Source organism: Camelina sativa, chromosome 5 (genome assembly GCF_030686135.1).
Source record: "Camelina sativa cultivar CO46 ecotype springtype chromosome 5, ASM3068613v1".
Lineage (NCBI taxonomy): Eukaryota > Viridiplantae > Streptophyta > Magnoliopsida > Brassicales > Brassicaceae > Camelina > Camelina sativa.
This window is the reverse complement of record NC_141884.1, coordinates 9,396,133-9,416,708: the sequence shown is the minus strand read 5'-3', so window position 1 is coordinate 9,416,708 and position 20,576 is coordinate 9,396,133. Positions and strand designations below refer to the sequence as shown.

The window sequence follows — 20,576 nt, the reverse complement described above, 5'->3', positions numbered from 1 at the left end:
CATTGAAGCTCTGTTTTGGTAAAGTGAAGAACGACAAAAAAAATTGGGTTTTTTTTTTTTTTGACGAAAGGAACGATGAGAGTATTTGTCAAATCCTTCAAAATAACACTTTCAGATGTGAGATTTGTTCATTCCTAATTTTCAAGTAAAAATGCATCCAAAATCTCTCAAAATCAGCTTTTAGTAGTATTTTTAAAAGTACTTGTTAAATTTGAATAACAGTAGATTTGATGACTTTTATAAATCATTGATTGAATAACAAGAGATTGTGAATTATTTTAAATGATTTTATGTAAATTCCAAATTGAATAACATGGTATTTGTGTAAAGATTTTAAAATCACAAGTTGAATAATACCTGATTTTTAAAAAAATCCAAAATCTTCTAAAATCATGGTTCAATACCTCCCCCTTAATTTTGTCATTGATAAATAATATATATATTTTCTAATTTTCAAAGTTTTTTCCTTATTAGGAACAGAGTGATGTGGTAGCTGGTAAAGTCAAAATCCCTTTTTTTATTTTTTGATCAAAGATTTTTTTTCTTTTCAATCTTCAAGAGTTGTTACACTGAACATTTTTCTATCAAGATTCATTAAAACAAAATTTAATAAAATTACATATGTATTTTTTTATAGAGCTATGTCATTTATTGTATAAATGATATTAACTAATTTTTGATGTATTTATGTAAATCTGAAAATTATTATATAAATAATAATCTTAATTATTTGAAAGATAAATTATGATTTTATAATAACATATTCTAACTAATTTGATAAGGTATTTTACAATAATAAAGCCTAAATTTGAGAAAATTATAATTTTTACCTCTAAATATGAGAATTTTAATAAATAAATAAAAAGAAGGAAGGAAATAAAGAAAGGAGGTAACTTTACTTGTCAAAGGTTCTCTTCTCTCTCTCTCTCATTAAAAAAAGCCAAAGCCTTTCCTCTTTCTTCTCTCTCTTCCTTGTAGTTGAGTTGAGACCCGAACCACTGACAAAACCCCCCCCCCCCCCATGAAAAGGCTCGAGCAAGAACCAACAATGGCGGAACCCAAGAAAACCAAGTACGATCGTCAACTCAGGTATACTCTTTCTCCTCTCCCCCAAAACCCCCCAAACTCTCTCTACTTCTCCTCTGTTTCTTTTCATCATTCCTTCCCCTTAAAAACTCAATTCTGATGGTCTTGGGGTTATAAAAAATAAAATATTAGGATCTGGGGAGAGTTAGGTCAAACGGCTCTTGAAACAGCGAGTATCTGTTTGCTAAACTGTGGCCCTACTGGCTCTGAGGCTCTTAAGAATCTCGTTCTTGGTGGAATCGGAAGTATCACCATTGTCGACGGATCCAAAGTTCAAATTGGCGACCTTGGCAACAATTTCATGGGTATCTTTTCTTTTTACATCTTTTTTTCCGCAATGCGTTTACAAACTTGGTTCTGTTTTGTTGAGATTGTTGATTTGTTTTATGTTTCAGTGGATGCGAAGAGCGTTGGTCAGTCAAAGGCCAAGTGTGTCTGTGGCTTTCTTCAGGATCTTAACGATGCTGTTAAAACCAACTTTATTGAGGAGAATCCTGACACATTGATACTAAAAGACCCATCTTTCTTCTCTCAGTTCACTCTCGTTGTCGCCACTCAGGTACTTCTCTTTTCTTTCAACTGCCCAACTATATATATTTGCTTCTATGATCAGTTCTTTAGGATTACAGAGCGTTGCCTTTTTATTTATTTGCCATGTGTTGATTGTAGCTAGTGGAAGATTCAATGGTGAAACTAGATAGAATCTGCAGGGAAGCAAATGTCATGTTGGTTTTTGCTCGCTCCTATGGCCTTACTGGGTTTGTTCGCATCAGTGTTAAGGTAAAGTTATTGTAGTTGAGTGCTTTGCCACTGGTCATGGTATGTTCTGCTAACTGCTAAGTCATGCCCTCTCTTTCCTATCAGGAGCACACTGTTATCGAATCAAAGCCTGATCATTCTCTTGATGATCTCCGCTTGAATAATCCGTGGCCTGAACTGAAGAGGTACTCTGCTTCAATCTTCTCACTCGTTATCTTTTCTTGGCATCCTTTAACCTTGAGGAGCAAATTATTTTTTTTAGGTTTACATGTTGTCTAACTTGTGACCGGTTAATAGAAAATCTTATTTATTCAATGATCTGCAGGTTTGTGGAGACTATTGATCTAAATGTAGCAGAACCCGCTGCCCATAAGCACATTCCTTACATCGTCATTCTTGTCAAGGTGGCTGAAGAATGGGCTCAAACCCATAACAGCAACCTTCCCTCGACTAGGGAAGAGAAAAACGAATTTAAGGTATCCTTACTTTTTGTTACTCTGCAAACTTTACTTGTCTTGTGTTTCCTTGTATTTATTCTCTTATTCCTGGAAACTTTAGGCTTTAGTTAAGTCCAGGATGGTATCACCGGATGAAGATAACTACAGAGAAGCCACTGAAGCCGCTTTCAAAGTTTTTGCTCCTAGAGGAATCAGTAAGTATATATCTCCTGTGGCTTTGTTTGAAACTTGACCTTTAAACTTATCCTTTCTGTACTATGGATGCAAAAATATTGCAATCGGCTGGACAACTGTAAAAACTGTTACAAGAACCAAATGGATAACTTTCCTCATGAATCATGGTTGATTACTGACTATTTTTAACATTAGGTTAACTGTAATATGAAGTCAGGTTTCTTAATAACTACTGGAAAAAATGTCATGAGCCGATTACTGTTATTTTCACATTGACCTAAACCTGTTGTTTTTTTTTTGTCCAGGCCAAGATACTCAAGACATTATTAATGATAGTTGTGCTGAAGTTGGCCCAAACTCTTCATATTTTTGGGTAATGGTAGCAGCACTCAAGGTTCGTAACTTGAAAGTCCTTATGTCAGAACGCATACTTTCATATTGTTATTCCAAACTTGGAAGGAATTGAGAACGTTTGTTAGGGATTTAGTATATCAGATTGTTTCTTCGATCCATGTTAGTTTTTTTTCTGCTTCCCATCGACATTAATGTTTATTCTACTGATTATATGCATCACTTGCAGGAGTTTCTTTCAAATGAAGGTGGTGGGGAGGTACCACTTGAAGGCTCCATCCCTGATATGACATCTTCCACAGAGTTAGTTCTCCTGTTCATTTGTTTCAGGAGAGGGATGAAATTCATCCATAACCTTTATCAGATACTATATTAGCTGTATTGTATCTTTTGCAGGCACTACATCAATTTGCAGAACATCTACTATTCCAAAGCTGAAGCTGATTTTCTTTCCATGGAGCAGAGAGTAAAAAACATTCTAGTTAAAGTTGGTCAGGATCCAAGTAGCATCTCAAAGCCAACTATCAAGAGTTTCTGCAAGAATGCAAGAAAACTTAAGGTGAGACACCGAGAATGCTGGAATTTCTTACAATTTGATGTGTACTGTATGATTAAAACCTATTGCGTGGTTTCGAGTAAATTAAAAGCATTCGGATATGTGCTTTGTAGGTATGCAGATACCGTATGATAGAAGACGAGTTCAGAACTCCTTCTGTAGCAGCACTGCATAAGTGTTTGGCTGATGAGGAATACAGGTGCAAATTTCTTCATCGAAATTTATATTTTTCATATTACCACAGAAACCGTGGTAACAAAAATATTGCTGGAGTATGCTTGCAGAACTGAAAAATAATATTACAGTTGCAGCAGTTTGGAGATATGCTGTTAGCTATTAAGGCTCTTACCACTTTCTGTTTACTCCTTTTGCAGAAGCGCAATTGGATTTTATATTCTTCTTAGAGCTGTTGATAGATTTGCTGCGACCTATCAGAAGTTTCCTGGACAGTTTGATGATGGGTAAGAAAACACAGTTTGGCAAACGTTGATAGTATCCGAACAATTCTGGCATTGTTGGAGTCTTAACATGTCTCTTTGCTAGCAGATTAATGGACCATGACGTAGCCCAGTTAAAAAATATTGCCCTGAGTCTTCTTAGGGAAATGGGTTGTGACGGCTATATGCTTCAGGAAGAGCTTTACAATGAGATGTGTAGATTTGGTGCTGCAGAGCTTCATGTGGTTGCTGCTCTCATAGGAGGAATCACATCTCAAGAAGTAATCAAGGTTCGTTTCATATCCATGTGTCTCTCAAATTGGTCACTGGCAGTAGTATTAAAGGTGTTACATTGTGAAACTAAAAATTTACCTCTTTTACGGTTTCCCTATGTTTGCAGCTCATCACGAAGCAGTTTGTTCCCATGTCAGGAACTTACATCTTCAATGGCATTGATCACAAGTCTCAGTCTTTGACATTATAGAAGATTCTTAGACACTGGTGGCTGCAGAAGAATTCCAACCTATCTTTATCCTCACTTTGAGATCAAAACTTTAACCCTTTTTTGCAACAAGGAACGATTCACCAGTTGGAGTTTTCATTCGGCCATTCACCAGACTAACTAGATCTCATTTCTTCATAGAAACAGTTTCGAATTCTTCTTGTATATTGATGATTGTTTGAGCCGCGGTTCAAAACCGAAGAGCTCGTGTTAATTGATGGACAAAGAGCCTTTTTTGTATTACTGTTTGGTATAACTAAGTTCTGTTATCTTTTCAAAATATAGGCCTAGACAGCAAATTAATAATCCAAAAACTTTGACTTAAAACATAGTACACAGGTCTACAGAAGAATACAACAGATAACTGATGCGGCTGAGGAATCACAAAATAAGCCAATCCAGACTCGTTTCCTGGATAGTGGACCAAAATTGACGACGAAAGAAGAGACGAAACAGAAATAGACTTTCCATTGGCAAGTTATTCGGTAGAGAGTCTCTTTGTGGGATTGTAAACGCTGAATTCGCCAAAGTCTCTTCGGCCACTGACAAAAACAAAAATCAAACCCTTGTAAAGAACAAGGTCCAGACAAATGCATTTCAGTAACTTCGAAGACTTTCGTTTCTCTAAGACCAAAGTTGTTAACTTGTCTTATGTCAACAAGATATATGATAAACATCCAACTATCAGGTCGTGGAGCGAGTTAAGCGTACTAATCATGGTAGAAACTCAAGTATTCTAACAAAAAGAAGATGCAAATGTGGTTTTAAGTATTAAGTTTACCTGTGACTAACATTCCAACCACCAGGTAAATGGCGAGGATGAACAGCATCAACAAACACTATTCTCCACCTTTGACAGAAATCTCGTACACCATCTTCTCCATATTCCCTTAACAGATACTCTACAATTTGTTTCCCATGCGGTCCATGTCCTAGCAAAGACAGTTTGGAGTTCTGTTGGTGCAACATATTTCCATTACATTGAGCATCATTTAGCTCAGTAGCTCCATCTCCTTCACTTGTACCCCCATCACCACTATCGTCAGCAACTGTGCTCCTTTCTACATTCATAATTTTCTCAGAGTCTGCTGGAGCCTCGTCATCATTGTTTTTATCTAAAGATACAAAGTTGTTTGCATCAGTATTTGTGGATACAAAGAATCATTATCTAGTACACATTTACAGTTTATTAACCAATGCAATTTTCAATGTACTTGACCAGTATTTATCATACGGTTACCTTTGTTACCATTTTCTTGTTTGTCCAAACGAGCAACCTCTGCAGAATGTTTCAGGGAGACCCCTTTCTTTCTTTCGCGTTTTCGTCTCTCGTGAGGGCTCAACCCAATGAGTAAAGCTCTTTCCAAATCATCTTCAGATATGTCCCGTCCACCGTAATACATCTTCACAATCTATATTCACAATCCAAAGAAACCATCAAGAACAGAATGCTTGGTCAAAATCAATTTATTGAATAATTAGATGATCACATCACCTGCAACAATTCCTCACGGCGACTTGATGGCATTCTGTTCCCATGTCGTAAGAGCGCCATTGCAGCTGATCTAAGAAGTAATGGAGAGACACCTGCATCCTCGGAGTTAACCGTTGATTCATCTTCCATCAACGAAGACGTCCCTTGTGCTTCTTTTGAATCGAGTACTCTACGAACAAAAAGAGGAATTCCAAATTCTGTGGCGATTTGTTTCTTGTACCTCTCTGCAGCAGCATGTGCAACTTCATGACAATCCACACAAAGTAGAACAATATCATGAGATCTATGACTTTTTAGGTGCTCTGGAAAATGAACTCTATAGCAAGAAGGTATTATCCGGTAACGCAGATAGTGTTTCCCTTCCCCACACCCAACACATATGTTCCTCTTGGTCTGGATATAAAAATCATTCCCCTCATCTTCTGGACGTCCTTTAGGCTCAAACAAAAGCATTATCGCAGGTGGATCTTCTTCGACTAGCTTCGCAAGTCCACGATTCAGATACCTGTAAGATATCTTAATTAGAGAGGAGATTCTTTACTCAAAAATTATTGATGGAGTGTAGATACAACAATAGATCATCATCTACCATTCAAGTTTTCTTTTATCACAATAGCATAGCAACCGTCCATCATTTGCGTATATTCGACAATTGTGATAAACGGGAGCCTTGCAGGAAAATTTCTTGACAAAAAGCTCTCGTGATGCCTTACGAGTGAACTGCTTGAAGTTCTTATGTCCATTTTGCTTGGGAGCAGAGTGGCTACTTAGCTTTGTCTTGAAGTTTAACAAGAGGGAATAGTTGAAGACAGAAATTGGACATGTTCCATTTTTGCCCAAGCATTTCTTAAGAACTAACGGTAAGATATCATCCAGCTTAGCCAACTTGTTCAGAATCATTTGATATATGTCATCCAAATGACTACAAATAACCGGATATGGAGACTGAACTGAGGAATTCAAGCTCGGAGAAGATTCAGTAGCCAAATCAGTATGAGCTATTGCACCATATATCTCTTCAGCTGTAGTTGGCTGCTTACAAGCAAGAGCGACTACAGCTTGGTCAGGTAACACATATCGTGTGCTTTCATCATGAATCCGTGCCTGAAAAAAAAATGTAAATGTCTTGCAGCTAAACATTTTGAACTTGGACAATTAAAGAAAACAACAGGAAAATTAACTCACCATTAAGTCTCTCCATGCACAAAGTTTCCTAACAAGCTCCTGAAATCAAAACACGAACATCAACATAATGTTTCAAAAGTAATTGGGTACACATAATGAAATGAGGGATGGGCATACTTCAGCGTTCAAGGAGATGGTAGAAGTATCTCCGTGTCCGTTTAAATGCCGATAAATTATCGAGGAAGCAGCAGCACTCCCAGGAAAATCTTCAGTTTCTTTCGTGTACAATTGCAAACAAGTCATGTTTGACCGCCTACTAGCCTCGAGAAGAAAATGGAATTTGTCATCGGGGCTAGATGAATCTTCTGATACATTTAATATTTTAGAACTTTGTTGCAAAAATCAAACAATATCGCTCCTTAAAATCATGTTTTCTTGGATTATAGTAGGGCTGGGCAAAATAACCGATAACCAAATAACCGACCGAAACCGAACCGAAAAAAACCAAACCGAACCGAAATTCTTCAAATACCCGAATGGTTAGTAAAAATCTATATCCAAACTAACCGAAACCGAACCGAACCGACAATTAAATGGTTAACCGAAATATCCGAAAACCTAGAAGATATCAAATATTATATACTTAATATTATGCAAACTATAAAATAAACTTAAAATATAAATTATTTCTAGATTCAAAACAATTAAATATTTTAAATAATCAATATATGTAAATGTTATTATTTTGAATATACAAAGTTAAATACTATTTTGTAAAATTGAATCAATATTTTTCCCTTTTTTGTATTTTTGTTATTATATATTTGGTTAATTTTGGTTATATTCGGTTAGTTTTGGTTATATTTGGTTTATTTGGTTAATGTTAATATAATTTATGTTAGTTATGGTTATTTATTTAAATAACCAAACCGAAACCGAACCGAAAGAAACCGAACCGAACCGAACCGAAATTTTAAAAATATCCAAATGGTTATTATATTACTATATCCAAAATAACCGAAACCGAATACAACCGAACCGAAACCGAATGGTTAACCGAATGCCCAGACCTAGATTATAGTTTACATTGTCGACAAGTTAACCTTACTTTTCCATCATATACAAAAATGTTTCTCCATAGCAAAGATGCGTACCAGTGGCTAGTTGTTTGAGTTCAGCAGTCAAAGCATCTGCAATATAGAGGAGATAGTGTGCATCCGTTCTGGCATATTGCACCATCTCTTTGGACAGAGGACGTTGTCTCCAGTCTTCACGCTTTATTGAAAACGTCAAAGAAAGAAATCACGTGAGACATGTTATGAGGCAAGCTTAGCATAGAGAAGAATAAGATATGGCCAGAAGACTAGCGAGTTCGAAATGTTAAATGACTCACCTGCAGCAATTTGTTAGTAGCCACTCCACATACTGCCTCGAGTAAATACGCCAGTGACCTTTGAGGCTTCGACAACACCTCACATGCCTGATTGTTTGCATTTCAGTAAAAGCAGTTTAGTAATACAGTAACAACAACATCATGTCTACTTTTACTATATAAACAAACACATATGTATATGCATATAACAAAATAAAGAACAGAATTCTCTAAACTGGCTGAGCTAACAGAACTCATATTCTTCTATACTCACTTATTCCAAATGACTTTCAATTATATCAAATCTTAAAACTTAAAAGAAGAATATAGAATGTATACCTTGGCAGTATCAAACATATTCACAACATATATATGGAAGTCTCTTTGAAGCCAGAGAACATCGTTGTCAGCCCCGTGAAACACCTAATACACAATCAGCGATTATTGTTCGAAAATGCATTGGCCAAACTAAAGTACCTAGTCAAAAACATACAAGTGCTTCTTCATAAGTTTTATTCCACATGTTTCTAACATTGCACATCTTCATTTGAATAATTTACCTTGCAAATATTCGGATCAGAGAAAACAGGACGAAGAATACTCATTGCATCATGTAACGCAATCGTGTCCACCAAAAAGTCTTCCTCATGTGTAGAAATCTACAAGTTTCAGAGGAAAAAATGAAAAAAAATCACAACTTCAAAAGTAAAACCAAGTAATCCCAACAACGGTTCTTATATAGTAGTTACCTGAACTAGAGCAGTGAAACCAAGAAAGGACCTCAAACTATGCTGCTCAGTATCAACTGCAAAAACCTTTTCTTTTGCCAATACTTCAGCAAGTTCCTTTAACTGTGACTCCGTCTCAACCCACACATAAGAATCACTCATTTCCAATGAACACTCTCCCCTCAAAAACCCAAATTCAATCTGAGTGTTCTCTAACAAAACAGTTATCTCAGATTCATACGGATGGTGACAGTTGGAAGCTTCCTCTGCATTGATTGATTTCAATTTATATAACTATTACAAATTCAAAATACACAATCATATACTTGAGATATTCAAATCTACCTGAAGAGGAAGACGCATCATCGAGCTTCAAGTGTTTGAATTCAGAGTAAGAGTTATCTGCAAGCACGCGTTTGAATCCGAACTGTGGTCTCACCTCGGAATGCAGATAACAAGAGCTTAGAGGAGATGTTTGCTTCCTCCGGTAACGACGGCGCCGGCGATACTCCGTCACGATCAGGACTGTCACCGCTACAAGAGAGGCTACTGTAATTACGATTTTGGCCTTTTCTTTGACCTCCATGTTTTGCTTTCGTTAGTTAGTGTTCTGTTCCCTGAGCAAATCTGCGGCACCTCCTCCGTCTTCTCATCGGCAGACGATGGGCGGCAAAGGTTCATGAAGATCTTAACACGTGTCTTTTTATAAGACCGTTAAGATCCTGACACGTGTTTTGACTAAAGGCTAAAATAAAACAGGCCCATTAGTAAGTGTGTCCATAAAATTGGCTTCCTTGGCCCAAAACAAAATTATTAGAGTAGCAGAGAATTGTATATTTTGTATGGTGTGTGATATGATTGCGTGACCTAATGTGTACATGTCCATGACGTATTTCCACCTATAATATCAACCATAAACGTAATTAAAAACTATGTGTGTAGTCCCAAATCCAAAAATAGTTTGTTCCATTAAGAGATTTATATGATTTAAAAATATCAACCAATGTTAAGTCAGATATGGAAAGATGTATATACGACAAAAGAAAAGAAAAAAAGCTAATTGACAAAGAAGGCATAAAATTTAGGGGGGAGTTGGGGCCATTGAGAGTGAGAGGTGAGTGTGAAGGGGTTATGGCAAGTTTTGGGGCCTCACTTGCTACTTTATTTATTTCTATTGACTCCATACTGGTTCTGGTCTAATATTTAATCGAGACAAAACTATTGAAATCGTTGTAGCAGATAATAAATAATGATATAGCCTCATGCAGCTGTATTTATCAATGCCCACTAGTATTCCATTATTTTACGTTCAAAGCTTTGGTCAGCGATACGTTGTAGCAGACAGTGAGACAGATAATCCTATATATTGTTTTGACCTTTTGTTACCGTCTTACTAATTCAGTCTTTCACATTATACATATGTATAAGATTTGGTCGAAGACCTATAATTACAATTCGTACAATGTAGTGATCTCTTAACAATTTATGGATGAAACAACAACAAGAAACTGAAAACCGAAGAGAGCCGAGCCTGGTTTTGGTTTTCATTTTTTTTTTTATTTTTTGACAAATTGAATTTTTTTGGTTACAACTCTAAAATTAATTTGGCTTACTTGCGGTGTAGGCAGCAATATATTTGGAGAAAGAAAAACAAAAAAAATGTTAGAACAACATGATGGTATATGTAATCTTTATATAATATAAAAAGGGAGATCGACAGAGATAAAAACAGGGAATTTATTTCATGATCATTTTTGGTTCTCTAAAAGCGGGGCACATCTAAATAAGAATCAAATCTTTTAACAACTTTGTTTCATCTTTACGTTTCAAATTTTAACCTCCGATACAATTTTACCATTTTCTCTATCACGTGACTTTATCGCAGTTTGAGAGCAATTTGGGGACAACATTGATCTGATTTTCTGTTTTGAAATTTACGACTTTGATTTTTCTCCTACTTACAACTTTAATAAAAATGACTAAATGATAGTACTAATTAAAAAGACTATACGCTTAAATTATAGTATTTGCCACCACATCGATCCACACCAGCAGCTAGCAGGATTCAAGTTTGACTAAAGACCTTCGAGGAAGAATTATCCCTAAAGAAAAACTTCTCGATCGGTAGATCAATAAATTGATGCATAATGAATGAGATCTCATGGGCCTACGTGCGTGCTGATCTCGAAGCTACAACCGTAAAGATGAATGGCCATGTACATTTTGTAGCGTTTTGTGGTCGATATTTATTTGTTCATTTTTTTATTTTTGTTTTTGTATAACTGAATTTGGACATATCTTGTAATTTCCCCAAGACCACGAGTATTTGCGATATAATATGGGTGTGCCCGGATTCAAAAATATAAAGCCGGCATCAAATGTCGAATTATGATAGTTATCGTAACAAACACAAAAGAAGATTGCGGTTAGAAGCTCATATATATAATCAAAATACCTTTTGACAAAGTATAACAAGAACCTGGCATATGGAGATGGCAGCTTTAGGATTCGTACCAAGACCGGAGACCAACTTAAACCAACCATATAAATTAGGTGTTCCTAAAAAAGTTGCAAAGTCTCCTCTCTTACAAGCAAAGCACCTAACCTAACACATCCCTTTTAGGTTCTTACTTAACGAATTAAACCTGTTTTGACCAGCTTCACACCCCAATCAAGCTAATATTTGGTTCTCGATTAATCTGAGATCTAGAACCCGGTTAAATTCCCTACCACTGTATAATTGCAAGGGGAAACAATGTATTTCTACCTAGTTAACTTAGGTTTCGTTCAGTGTTAACTCGCGTCATTCCTTGCACAACCAAACCGGTTTTTCCACATTAATTTCGGTTAGTGATTTGAATCAACCATGATATCAATTCGTTGAAGCCGGTATCATATATATCATTACTAAAGAAAAAACCGTATATTTTTTCGTTATGATTTTACCAAATTGACAGCCTGGTGGATATGTTGGTGCGTATGTACGTATACTTAGATCACACTCTAAATTATTTATGTTTCCCTGAATTATTGGTGCATGTGTATTTGTATATTAATTTCATGTATAATTTGCATGCACATGTTAATGCATATGTAACGTAACTCAGTAGTCACTACTTCACTTTTTGGTATGCCATTTACAATTTGATTATTTTATTTTTGTAAATACCATAATATATATTAGATATATACTCGTATTATTGAACCATATATAATGTAAATTTCAGGCAATTCTATGAAGAAGAACAAATGTAAGTGTATGAGAAAACAAAAAACATAAAAATATTTGCAGATTCCATAAGCTCTATAATTAGAGAACACTTATCAAGGAGAGATCTGAAGCTTTGTCTATAGTAAGTATAAATAAATCTGGATAACATTGATTCAAACAAATTCATTTTCTATCAGCTTGTTTATATCAGTAAATTTGAACTGACTCCTTCAACCAGATGCCATGTCTCATGAGCACAAGCATCAATGAAATATTTTTATGATTATTTTCTATTAACAATTACTTCAGCTATATCTCTTTTAAAACTGCTTCAGAAGTGTCCAAAAAAAATACTGTATACCGGAGATAAAAGAATTACTTATTGAAAAGATCCAGAAATTAATGAATGTATTGTGGGCATGAAATGACTGTCATGTCATGAATCATCTCGTTGTACAACGTATATGTGTTCCCTGGCTAGGACATATATCCCATAAAATATAAATGACCCAAAAGATTACAAAATAAAAGTGCCACCAATCTTAGAGATGTCACCTCATTGTTTATTGTTTATGCCATCTTTTACTAAGTTCCATCACTTTGTTTTTTTAGGTCGAAAACGAATCTCAAGTTTCTTGTAAGTACAGTCTATACATTTTACCTTATACCGGGATGAAAACATGTATCGTTTAAATGGTTACTCATCCACAAATCGAACGAAACAACAAAGTATATAGACACGACACGATGCAGTTCAACTAAAACGGGGATGTGGATGTATGTATATAACGACTTCCAAAACGGACCGAACTATTTTGATTATGAGCTCCTCAAGTCATGTGGTATTTGTTTTTTGGTTTTGGACACAAGTTAGACTATCCTCATTGGTGGTTCTTAGTTGTTTCTTAAAAAATTTCTTAGTTAGAGAAATTAATTATTAATGAAACAAAATGTAAGAACTGTAAAAAACGTTTCTTATTCTAGGATCACAAGAAACGTTTCTTAAGGATAGGTGGCGCAATATCAATGGGTTGAAAGGTGAAATGAGATTAATGGAGTAAATTTTTTTTGGCCTTTCTATTTCATTTTCGAGTTTTCTCTTCTATCTCTTTCTCCACAAAATCGTCTTGTTACTTCTTTCTTTTCTTTTGAAAGATTCCCACATCTGATTCTTAATGGATTCGTCGTCGATTTGGTTCCGGTGAAGCAGACGACATTTTTTAAAAACATTTTATGTTTTAATTTTAAATGTTGTATGTTATCTTATGTTATATTTCTATGATATATAAAATAATTTTGAATATTTTAAGTTATTAATTATTGTTTTATTATATTTATTACTAAGAAATACTTTAACTTGGTTCTACCAATAACTTGGTTCTACCACTTCCTCCTTTTTTATTATTAAAAATTACAAAAACAACTAAGGATTACACGTGGCAGAAACTCGTGACGTCGGATCCACATGCTGATACTTTAACGCAGCGCCACGTGATGGAAAACGGAAAAGCGTCACATGATTGAGCAGGATCTAATGAACTGACTAACCAATAAACGAGTGACACATCTCAAATTAACTGAACCTTATCACGTGTACTTTATTCCGACCGTCCCCTCTCGCAATTGCCCCTCCCGTCACCTCCGTCAGTACCGCTTTTGTTTATCGTCTATAACTTTTTTTTTTGTTTATGTTTTTAGATTCCTAGAGATTACATGCTTTCTGCCTTGTTTTGGTTTTTGCGCGACATTGTTTATAACTTGATATTACCAAGATATATAAACCTAGCTAGATGAAGTACCTTTCCGTTAAATCGTTATCAAATTAAGCTAAATTAAACTTAACCTAAAATTGATATTTGTAACTTTTGTAGGGGTCAAGTCCTACTAATCCGCTGTGAGTATGTCTCTTCACAGAAGGTTTTCACAAGCTCATCACATACAAATTAAAACATTGGAGCCAAAATTCAAAAATCTAAATTGGCAGCACAACAACTTTTTTGAAGTGGAGTTGAGCATGAAATCTCTCAAAATTCACCCCATAAGATCAAGATCCTCAACTACCCATCACGACACACAGATCAAAATTATTCTTCTTTGTTTGAACAAAAGTTTGAAGACTTTTCTTTCAAATAATCTTTAAATATATAAGAAAATAAAATAAATGGGACAAGTTATGCAATTATATCATACCGGGATATATTTGTCTCTATAATTTTTTTTGTGCAAGTAAATTTGTTTGATGTTTTTGTTTAAAGAATTTGTTAATCCAATGAAAATCATGATATATATTTCAAAAGTAAAAATTCTTTAAAATTTCTTAATTTTTTTTCAAAAAAGGTACATGTTTGTATATAATTTTGAAAAGTTTTTATCAGATAGACATATGTAGTGATCAGTTACTAAAATGAAAAAATTATCAGTTATCACACTGTTGATCAACTTAAAAGTGAATGAATATTAGATCACCTTAAAAGTTAACTATGATCTATTATCGTGATCATTTGGTAATATATAAATGAAAAGTGTCGTTAATTACCCAACCAAAAGCTATGCAAACGACTTGGGTATGCATGTGGGAGTAGTTGCTAATCACTAAATTTCATTGGCTTAGACGCTTTATGTCATGTGTCACATGTTTATATACTATTATTTCTCCAGTAAGAAATTATTTGTTTTAGTCAAATAGATGGGGAAAAATCATTTCAGTGCCATCTCAATGATTGTTTCTACGTACGGCTTAAAAACGTAATCAGTTGCACTGCATATACGCATGTTTCGTTTGAACTGATACATAGATCACTTTAAACTTTATTTCCTAAGTCGAATTTATTAGCAAGTCTCCAACTTCATACAAATATTCTATATATCGAGTTATTTAAGTTACAAAACGGACACTTTCTTAGAGAAAACTAATTCTAAGTTGAAGAATTTACATCGAAAAAAAAAGAATTTCGTGCTCTTACCTTTTTGACAAAAAAATTTGCACGATATTATTTAAACAGAGAATAAAAATTAACAAGAAAGTGGAAACAAAAGTTTAAAAACACTAATAATATGACTTTTGAAGTTGTATGGGAAATATTGATCTAATAATACGTTTTATTTGTTTGGTAAATTTTAAAGTTTTATATATATCGGAATTTTCACATTTGAGGAGCTGTCACTACTACTGACTTAGATGGAAGTGAAATACGGATCTGAGAAGTTTTGAAGAACCGCCAACTAGTTTTTTTTTTTTTATTTTGTGGACAAATCAGTAGAATTCTACCTGTTCAGTTACAATTTAACATTTTTTTCTTTTCAAAAATCTGTTCAAATTAAGACTATTCATATATTCATGTTCCCTTAGCTAGATAGTTAGATATATAACAAAAGTGAGAACGTGATATATTTAATCTGTTCTTATTATTTGTCAATTAATTCTATATATATTCATTCGTTTCTTTTTTTTTTGGTCAAGATATTCAATCGCTTTCATCTTTTTATTTTATTCTGCTCATGTAAATTCAAATACTACTTTTTTGAGAGTTGTAAAGTTTTGTAGTTGGAATCAATATAATTAAAATTAAGTTAAGCATAATGGCTTATATGCTGCCTGCCGACGTGTTTGTCCTAATGAAAAAGACAAAGTCAGTCGTTTCACGTCATTTATTTTGTCAACAATAAATCAATTATTACTGTTAAATCAAAATATTGTTCTAGTCACGTAGATAGAAGAAGAAGCTTGCAAGAGTTGAAAAAAAATGATCACTTTTTTAGAGAACAAATTTGGATCGAATATATATGGTCCTCATCATATACTTTTTTCTTTAATATTGGAATTAGGTATTTACATCGCCCTACACCCATAGACTTCTGGCTGTAAATGAAAAAAATTGATAATAGTGTAAATAATATAGTTGAAAAATAACGAATCCTATCAATGCATGTGTGTGTGCCTTAGAAGAAGATCATGTGTTATCTGCTGCTGAACACACACAAAAAAAAAGATGAGGACCAACCCAATGCCCTTTTTCATCAACCGCATTACTTGTCCTTTATTCTTTCGACCTCTACGTTACACCAAAAGGAAAGAAACCTCCAACTATATACATTTACTTCTTCTTCTTCTTTTTTTTTTTTTTTTTTGTTCATGCCATAAAAATATATGTATATTTATTTCTCTCCTATAAACTTATGATAATAATGGGATGATATCCATATATTGATATATTTAAATATCAACAATAGTGTAAAAACCCACCAAAAAAGGCAAAAGGCAGACATTTTGGAAATATTATAGATTTATAGCAATAAACTAGTACACATCATTATCTAGACTGGTGATCAGATTTGATGGGCTAACTTCACATTTCATAAATATTTGATTTTACCTTATCTGAAAACTTGAAGAAATCATAAATTTATTTTTTTACTAGTAAAATTAACACATCATTTGACAAGAATGAAATCTCTTAATTAGATTTTTTTTTTTTTTTTGAAGAAATGGTTATACATATAATTAGAGTTAGATAAAAATTTAATAACATAAAAAGGACAGATTGTTTCTTACATTGACATGTCCTATACAATCATAAAAACTTTGAAAATAATTAGATCTTTCTTAACATTATTTATTTAAAACAAAATTAGAATATCGTATACGAAGATATAAATAAATACTTACCATTGTTTGAAGATTTTGGAGTTGAGAATTCTTAATTAGAATTTTTATCAAAAGAAAAAAAAATCAATTAGAATAGTTGAATATGAAAACTTGAAAGATTAGGTAGATGTAGTTAAAATTTTGAATCATAAGACAAGAAATAAGAAAGGCATCAAATGTGATTAGATGGATCGAAAACTATATATAGGCATACCATTGTTTTCAAAATTTACACATCATAATAAATTCTACAATCTAAAAATCATTAAATTATCTTTTTGTTTTACCAAAATAAAAGACTACTAGCATTAGCATATAGTAAAATACTAAAACGGTCTGATAGGGACAGTTAGGTAAATTCCAAAGAAATGTCAACCGAAGAGTTCGGTATAAAATTAAACCGGAACGGTTAAGAGTTCGTTCTCTTCTTATTTCTTCTTATTTCTTCTTCTTCTTCCTTCTCTTCCACTCTAAACGTCCCCTTCGATACATTTACAGAGCCACACAGATTAAGACAGAGAGAGAAAAAATCTCTTTTAACATCATCTATTTTAAAGAAACAAAAAAACACTTCTCTTGGATTACGTGACAAAAAAAATCTCAACTTTTTGGTTTTGGAGATGCTCTAAAGATTGAGCTTTTATTCTTTTGTTGGGTTCGTTTCTTTGGGAATTGACCTGGTTTAGGGTTTAGATTTCTTCTTATGGAGTTGATCGAATTGAAATAGCTACTTTGGTTCCTGGGGAATCTTTTTTTTTTGTGGTTGTGTGAAGAGAATAAAAAGAAAAAATGTCGACGAAGATGAAAGGAGAGATTTTTATCTCTAAAAGCTTAGTATCTAAGAAATGGACATTATTACTCTGCTTTGGGAGCTTCTGCTTTGGGATACTCTTCACCGATAGGTATGTATTTTTTTTACAAAAAGTTTGAATTTTTTTTGGTTTCTGGAACAGTTTTTGAAGTTCTTCTCCTTAAGTACTTTGGGAGCTTCTATTTTGGATGCTCTTATTATGGTTTGTTTCTTTCACAGATTGATCGAGTTTAAAGAAAAAATAAGTTTCGTGTTTCAATGGGTTTTGGTTACTTTATTCAATTTTAACAAATTTGCTTTCTGGGATTTTATAAATTTTCTTCCTTTTGGGTTTTGACTGGTTAAATCACACCCATTGTTTTGAAGCTCAAATGTTTCAACTTTTGATTATTTTTGGTCTGATGGGTAATTTCGTTTCTTGTCATTTGCTATTCTCTTTGGTTTGATGAAACAGAATGAGAATTTATATCACTAACATTATGAACACTGTATATACCGTTGGATTAAGCTACAAGACATGAATTTTGAAACTAACACACACTCAAAACATTTGGTATGAAATTTACTGTTGTAGGATGTGGAATATTCCAGAGTCTAAAGACATAGCTCGACCATCCGTAACAGAAGCTGAAAGGTTGAAGCTGATCTCTGAAGGCTGTGGTCCCAAAACTGTGAGTTGGATCTATTTTTAGTAAAATGTGTTTGTACAAGTTTTATTATTATTATTGTTGTGTTAATGGTCTGGTTGGTTTGCTCTTCTAGCTCTACCAGAAAGAAGTAAATCGTGATCCTCAGGCTTTGTTTGGAGAAGTTTCAAAGACTCATAACGCTATACAGTAAGATAACTTTTAAGCTGAAGTGATCCAAAATACATTACCTTCTAAACTTTCTTATAACTAAACAAAGTTCTTGTTTAACTTTCAGGACATTGGATAAGACTATTTCAAGCTTAGAGATGGAGTTAGCCGCAGCAAGATCAGCTCAAGAATCTTTAACAAACAGTGCTCCTATATCGAATGATGTAGAAAATAAGCAATTACCTAGGAAAAGACGGTATTTGATGGTTGTAGGGATTAATACCGCTTTTAGTAGCAGAAAGAGAAGAGATTCTGTTCGAACAACTTGGATGCCTTCAGGTTCTTACTTCATTCTCTATCTTACATTATCTTCAAGATTGCTGATATCAATATGTTTCTTGATGGTTGTATACTGCTTGTAGGTGAAAAAAGAAAAAAGTTAGAAGAAGAGAAAGGAATTATTATACGGTTTGTGATTGGTCATAGGTGAGTTAACTATGTTCTGTAATAGTTACTGAGATGAGTCGAACTCAGTATTCTCTGTATATCTGATGTTATTGGTCATTGGTTCTTTAGTGCCACTGCTGGTGGAATTCTAGACCGATCCATTGAAGCAGAGGACAAGAAGCATGGAGATTTCTTGAGATTGGTATATATTTTTTTTTTTTTCTCACATCTTTTGATGTCCAAAGCCGTTACTATAGGTTTCTTATCTTCATTTGTGATTCCCTGCTGCTTTTAACAGGACCATGTTGAAGGATACCTCGAGTTATCAGGCAAAACGAAAACATATTTTTCTACTGCGGTTTCAATGTGGGATGCAGAGTTCTATGTTAAAGTAGATGATGATGTTCATGTAAATATCGGTAAGCTCTACAAGGCTAGTAACCTTTTTCCCCCGTTTTGTATGTTGCTGCTACTGCTAGTATCAAATGTTTTTGTTTTGAAATATCCACAGCAACCCTTGGGGAAACTCTTGTTAGACACAGGAAGAAACCTAGACTCTATATCGGCTGCATGAAATCTGGTCCAGTCCTGTCTCAAAAGTAAAAATCCCATTTCTCTCACTTTCCTTCTTTTATGAATCAGTTTCTTGTTTTTTTTGTTTTAACTCGCGTTTTTGTCTATGGAGCAGAGGAGTTAGATACCACGAGCCTGAGTATTGGAAATTTGGTGAGAACGGGAACAAGTATTTTCGTCATGCTACTGGACAGTTATACGCCATTTCAAGAGACTTGGCTTCTTATATCTCCCTTAACCAGTAAGATTTTAACTTCTTTGTACTGTGCTTCATTCTCCATCTAATTTCCCGTGTTATAAAAATGTTTCAGGCGTGTTCTGCACAAATATGCAAATGAGGATGTTACGTTAGGTGCTTGGTTTATCGGGCTTGATGTTACACATATCGATGATAGAAGGCTATGTTGCGGCACTCCTCCTGGTACTTTCTCAGTTTCTCTTTCTTTCCCCCCAATTTTTCTAGACTCAGTTCAAAAGATTTTAAATGATTGTAAAGTCGTAAAACATTGTTACTTCTACACACCTGACTAGAATATTTTCTTGGAAACAAATGCTAAAAAGCTAAGAATACCTTAACCAGAATCTTGATATAACTGGTTAATTGCAGATTGTGAATGGAAAGCACAAGCAGGAAACATATGTGTAGCTTCATTCGACTGGACATGCAGTGGTATCTGCAGATCAGCTGATCGGATAAAAGAGGTTCATAAGCGATGTGGTGAACCGGAAAACGCTATTTGGAAAGCCAGATTTTGAGGCCTTCCACAACATACTATACATATAGATCATCATATAAAGAATTGTTTTCAGATCTAAACGGTCATCAAACGATGATCAAGCGGAAAACATATCTTCTTCATATTCTTTATGGACCAAGAAGATACATACTTCTGTTGTATATCATAATCATAGATTCATAGTTACTTACTTACATAGAGAGAAATATGTATGAAGTGAACCTCTTGCAAAAATAGCGTTTGCGTTTGAAAAACGGTTTGTAACAAAGCGTTTTCCGTTTTAGTAGAAGGAAGCTAGACGCTGCAGCAAAT

General features: G+C 34.2%; 3 protein-coding genes across 12 annotated transcripts; 2 read left to right on the top strand and 1 right to left on the bottom strand.

Annotated features, from left to right (window-relative positions):
• Positions 1–865: 865 nt before the first annotated feature.
• LOC104786346 (NEDD8-activating enzyme E1 regulatory subunit AXL) lies at positions 866–4,603 on the top strand. Its single transcript, XM_010511721.3, has 14 exons — positions 866–1,089; positions 1,219–1,391; positions 1,482–1,645; positions 1,756–1,866; positions 1,951–2,030; positions 2,171–2,321; positions 2,404–2,497; positions 2,783–2,871; positions 3,058–3,131; positions 3,225–3,387; positions 3,498–3,583; positions 3,759–3,845; positions 3,931–4,111; positions 4,222–4,603. The coding sequence occupies exons 1-14, from the start codon at positions 1,022–1,024 to the stop codon at positions 4,303–4,305; spliced, it is 1,605 nt and encodes a 534-aa protein (XP_010510023.2). The 5' UTR covers positions 866–1,021; the 3' UTR covers positions 4,306–4,603.
• LOC104786345 (protein RRP6-like 3) lies at positions 4,538–9,907 on the bottom strand. Of its 10 annotated transcripts, none has more exons than XM_010511717.2 (13): positions 9,389–9,907; positions 9,065–9,309; positions 8,876–8,974; positions 8,655–8,738; positions 8,337–8,423; positions 8,098–8,218; positions 7,121–7,308; positions 7,004–7,042; positions 6,408–6,922; positions 5,819–6,323; positions 5,564–5,735; positions 5,105–5,438; positions 4,538–4,865 (listed from the first exon to the last, which is right to left on the bottom strand). In XM_010511717.2, the coding sequence occupies exons 1-13, from the start codon at positions 9,627–9,629 to the stop codon at positions 4,802–4,804; spliced, it is 2,694 nt and encodes an 897-aa protein (XP_010510019.2). In that variant the 5' UTR covers positions 9,630–9,907; the 3' UTR covers positions 4,538–4,801. The 10 variants fall into 10 exon arrangements, with proteins under 10 accessions (XP_010510019.2, XP_010510021.2, XP_087305813.1 ...); XM_010511719.2 differs by having other exon boundaries at positions 4,538–4,888; positions 9,389–9,824; XM_087449687.1 differs by having other exon boundaries at positions 4,538–4,888; positions 7,121–7,305; positions 9,389–9,748.
• A 7,223-nt stretch (positions 9,908–17,130) lies between these two features.
• Positions 17,131–20,575, top strand: LOC104786344 (putative beta-1,3-galactosyltransferase 3). The gene is made up of 11 exons (XM_010511716.3): positions 17,131–17,801; positions 18,285–18,381; positions 18,473–18,546; positions 18,635–18,846; positions 18,930–18,993; positions 19,084–19,156; positions 19,253–19,373; positions 19,466–19,553; positions 19,643–19,768; positions 19,839–19,948; positions 20,135–20,575. Exons 1-11 carry the CDS (start codon positions 17,689–17,691, stop codon positions 20,281–20,283), a joined length of 1,227 nt encoding a protein of 408 aa, XP_010510018.1. The 5' UTR covers positions 17,131–17,688; the 3' UTR covers positions 20,284–20,575.
• The last annotated feature ends 1 nt before the right edge of the window (position 20,576 follows it).

Coding starts and splice junctions, on each gene's coding strand:
- LOC104786346 (XM_010511721.3), top strand. CDS start 1,022: ATGAAAAGGCTCGAGCAAGAACCAACAATGGCGGAACCCAAGAAAACC. Junction 1,090..1,218: donor AAGTACGATCGTCAACTCAG/GTATACTCTTTC, acceptor ATAAAATATTAG/GATCTGGGGAGAGTTAGGTC. Junction 2,031..2,170: donor CCGTGGCCTGAACTGAAGAG/GTACTCTGCTTC, acceptor AATGATCTGCAG/GTTTGTGGAGACTATTGATC.
- LOC104786344 (XM_010511716.3), top strand. CDS start 17,689: ATGTCGACGAAGATGAAAGGAGAGATTTTTATCTCTAAAAGCTTAGTA. Junction 18,847..18,929: donor AACAACTTGGATGCCTTCAG/GTTCTTACTTCA, acceptor TACTGCTTGTAG/GTGAAAAAAGAAAAAAGTTA. Junction 18,994..19,083: donor CGGTTTGTGATTGGTCATAG/GTGAGTTAACTA, acceptor TTGGTTCTTTAG/TGCCACTGCTGGTGGAATTC.
- LOC104786345 (XM_010511717.2), bottom strand. CDS start 9,629: ATGGAGGTCAAAGAAAAGGCCAAAATCGTAATTACAGTAGCCTCTCTT. Junction 7,043..7,120: donor CCATCTCCTTGAACGCTGAA/GTATGCCCATCC, acceptor TTTTGATTTCAG/GAGCTTGTTAGGAAACTTTG. Junction 6,923..7,003: donor GTGCATGGAGAGACTTAATG/GTGAGTTAATTT, acceptor TTTTTTTTTCAG/GCACGGATTCATGATGAAAG.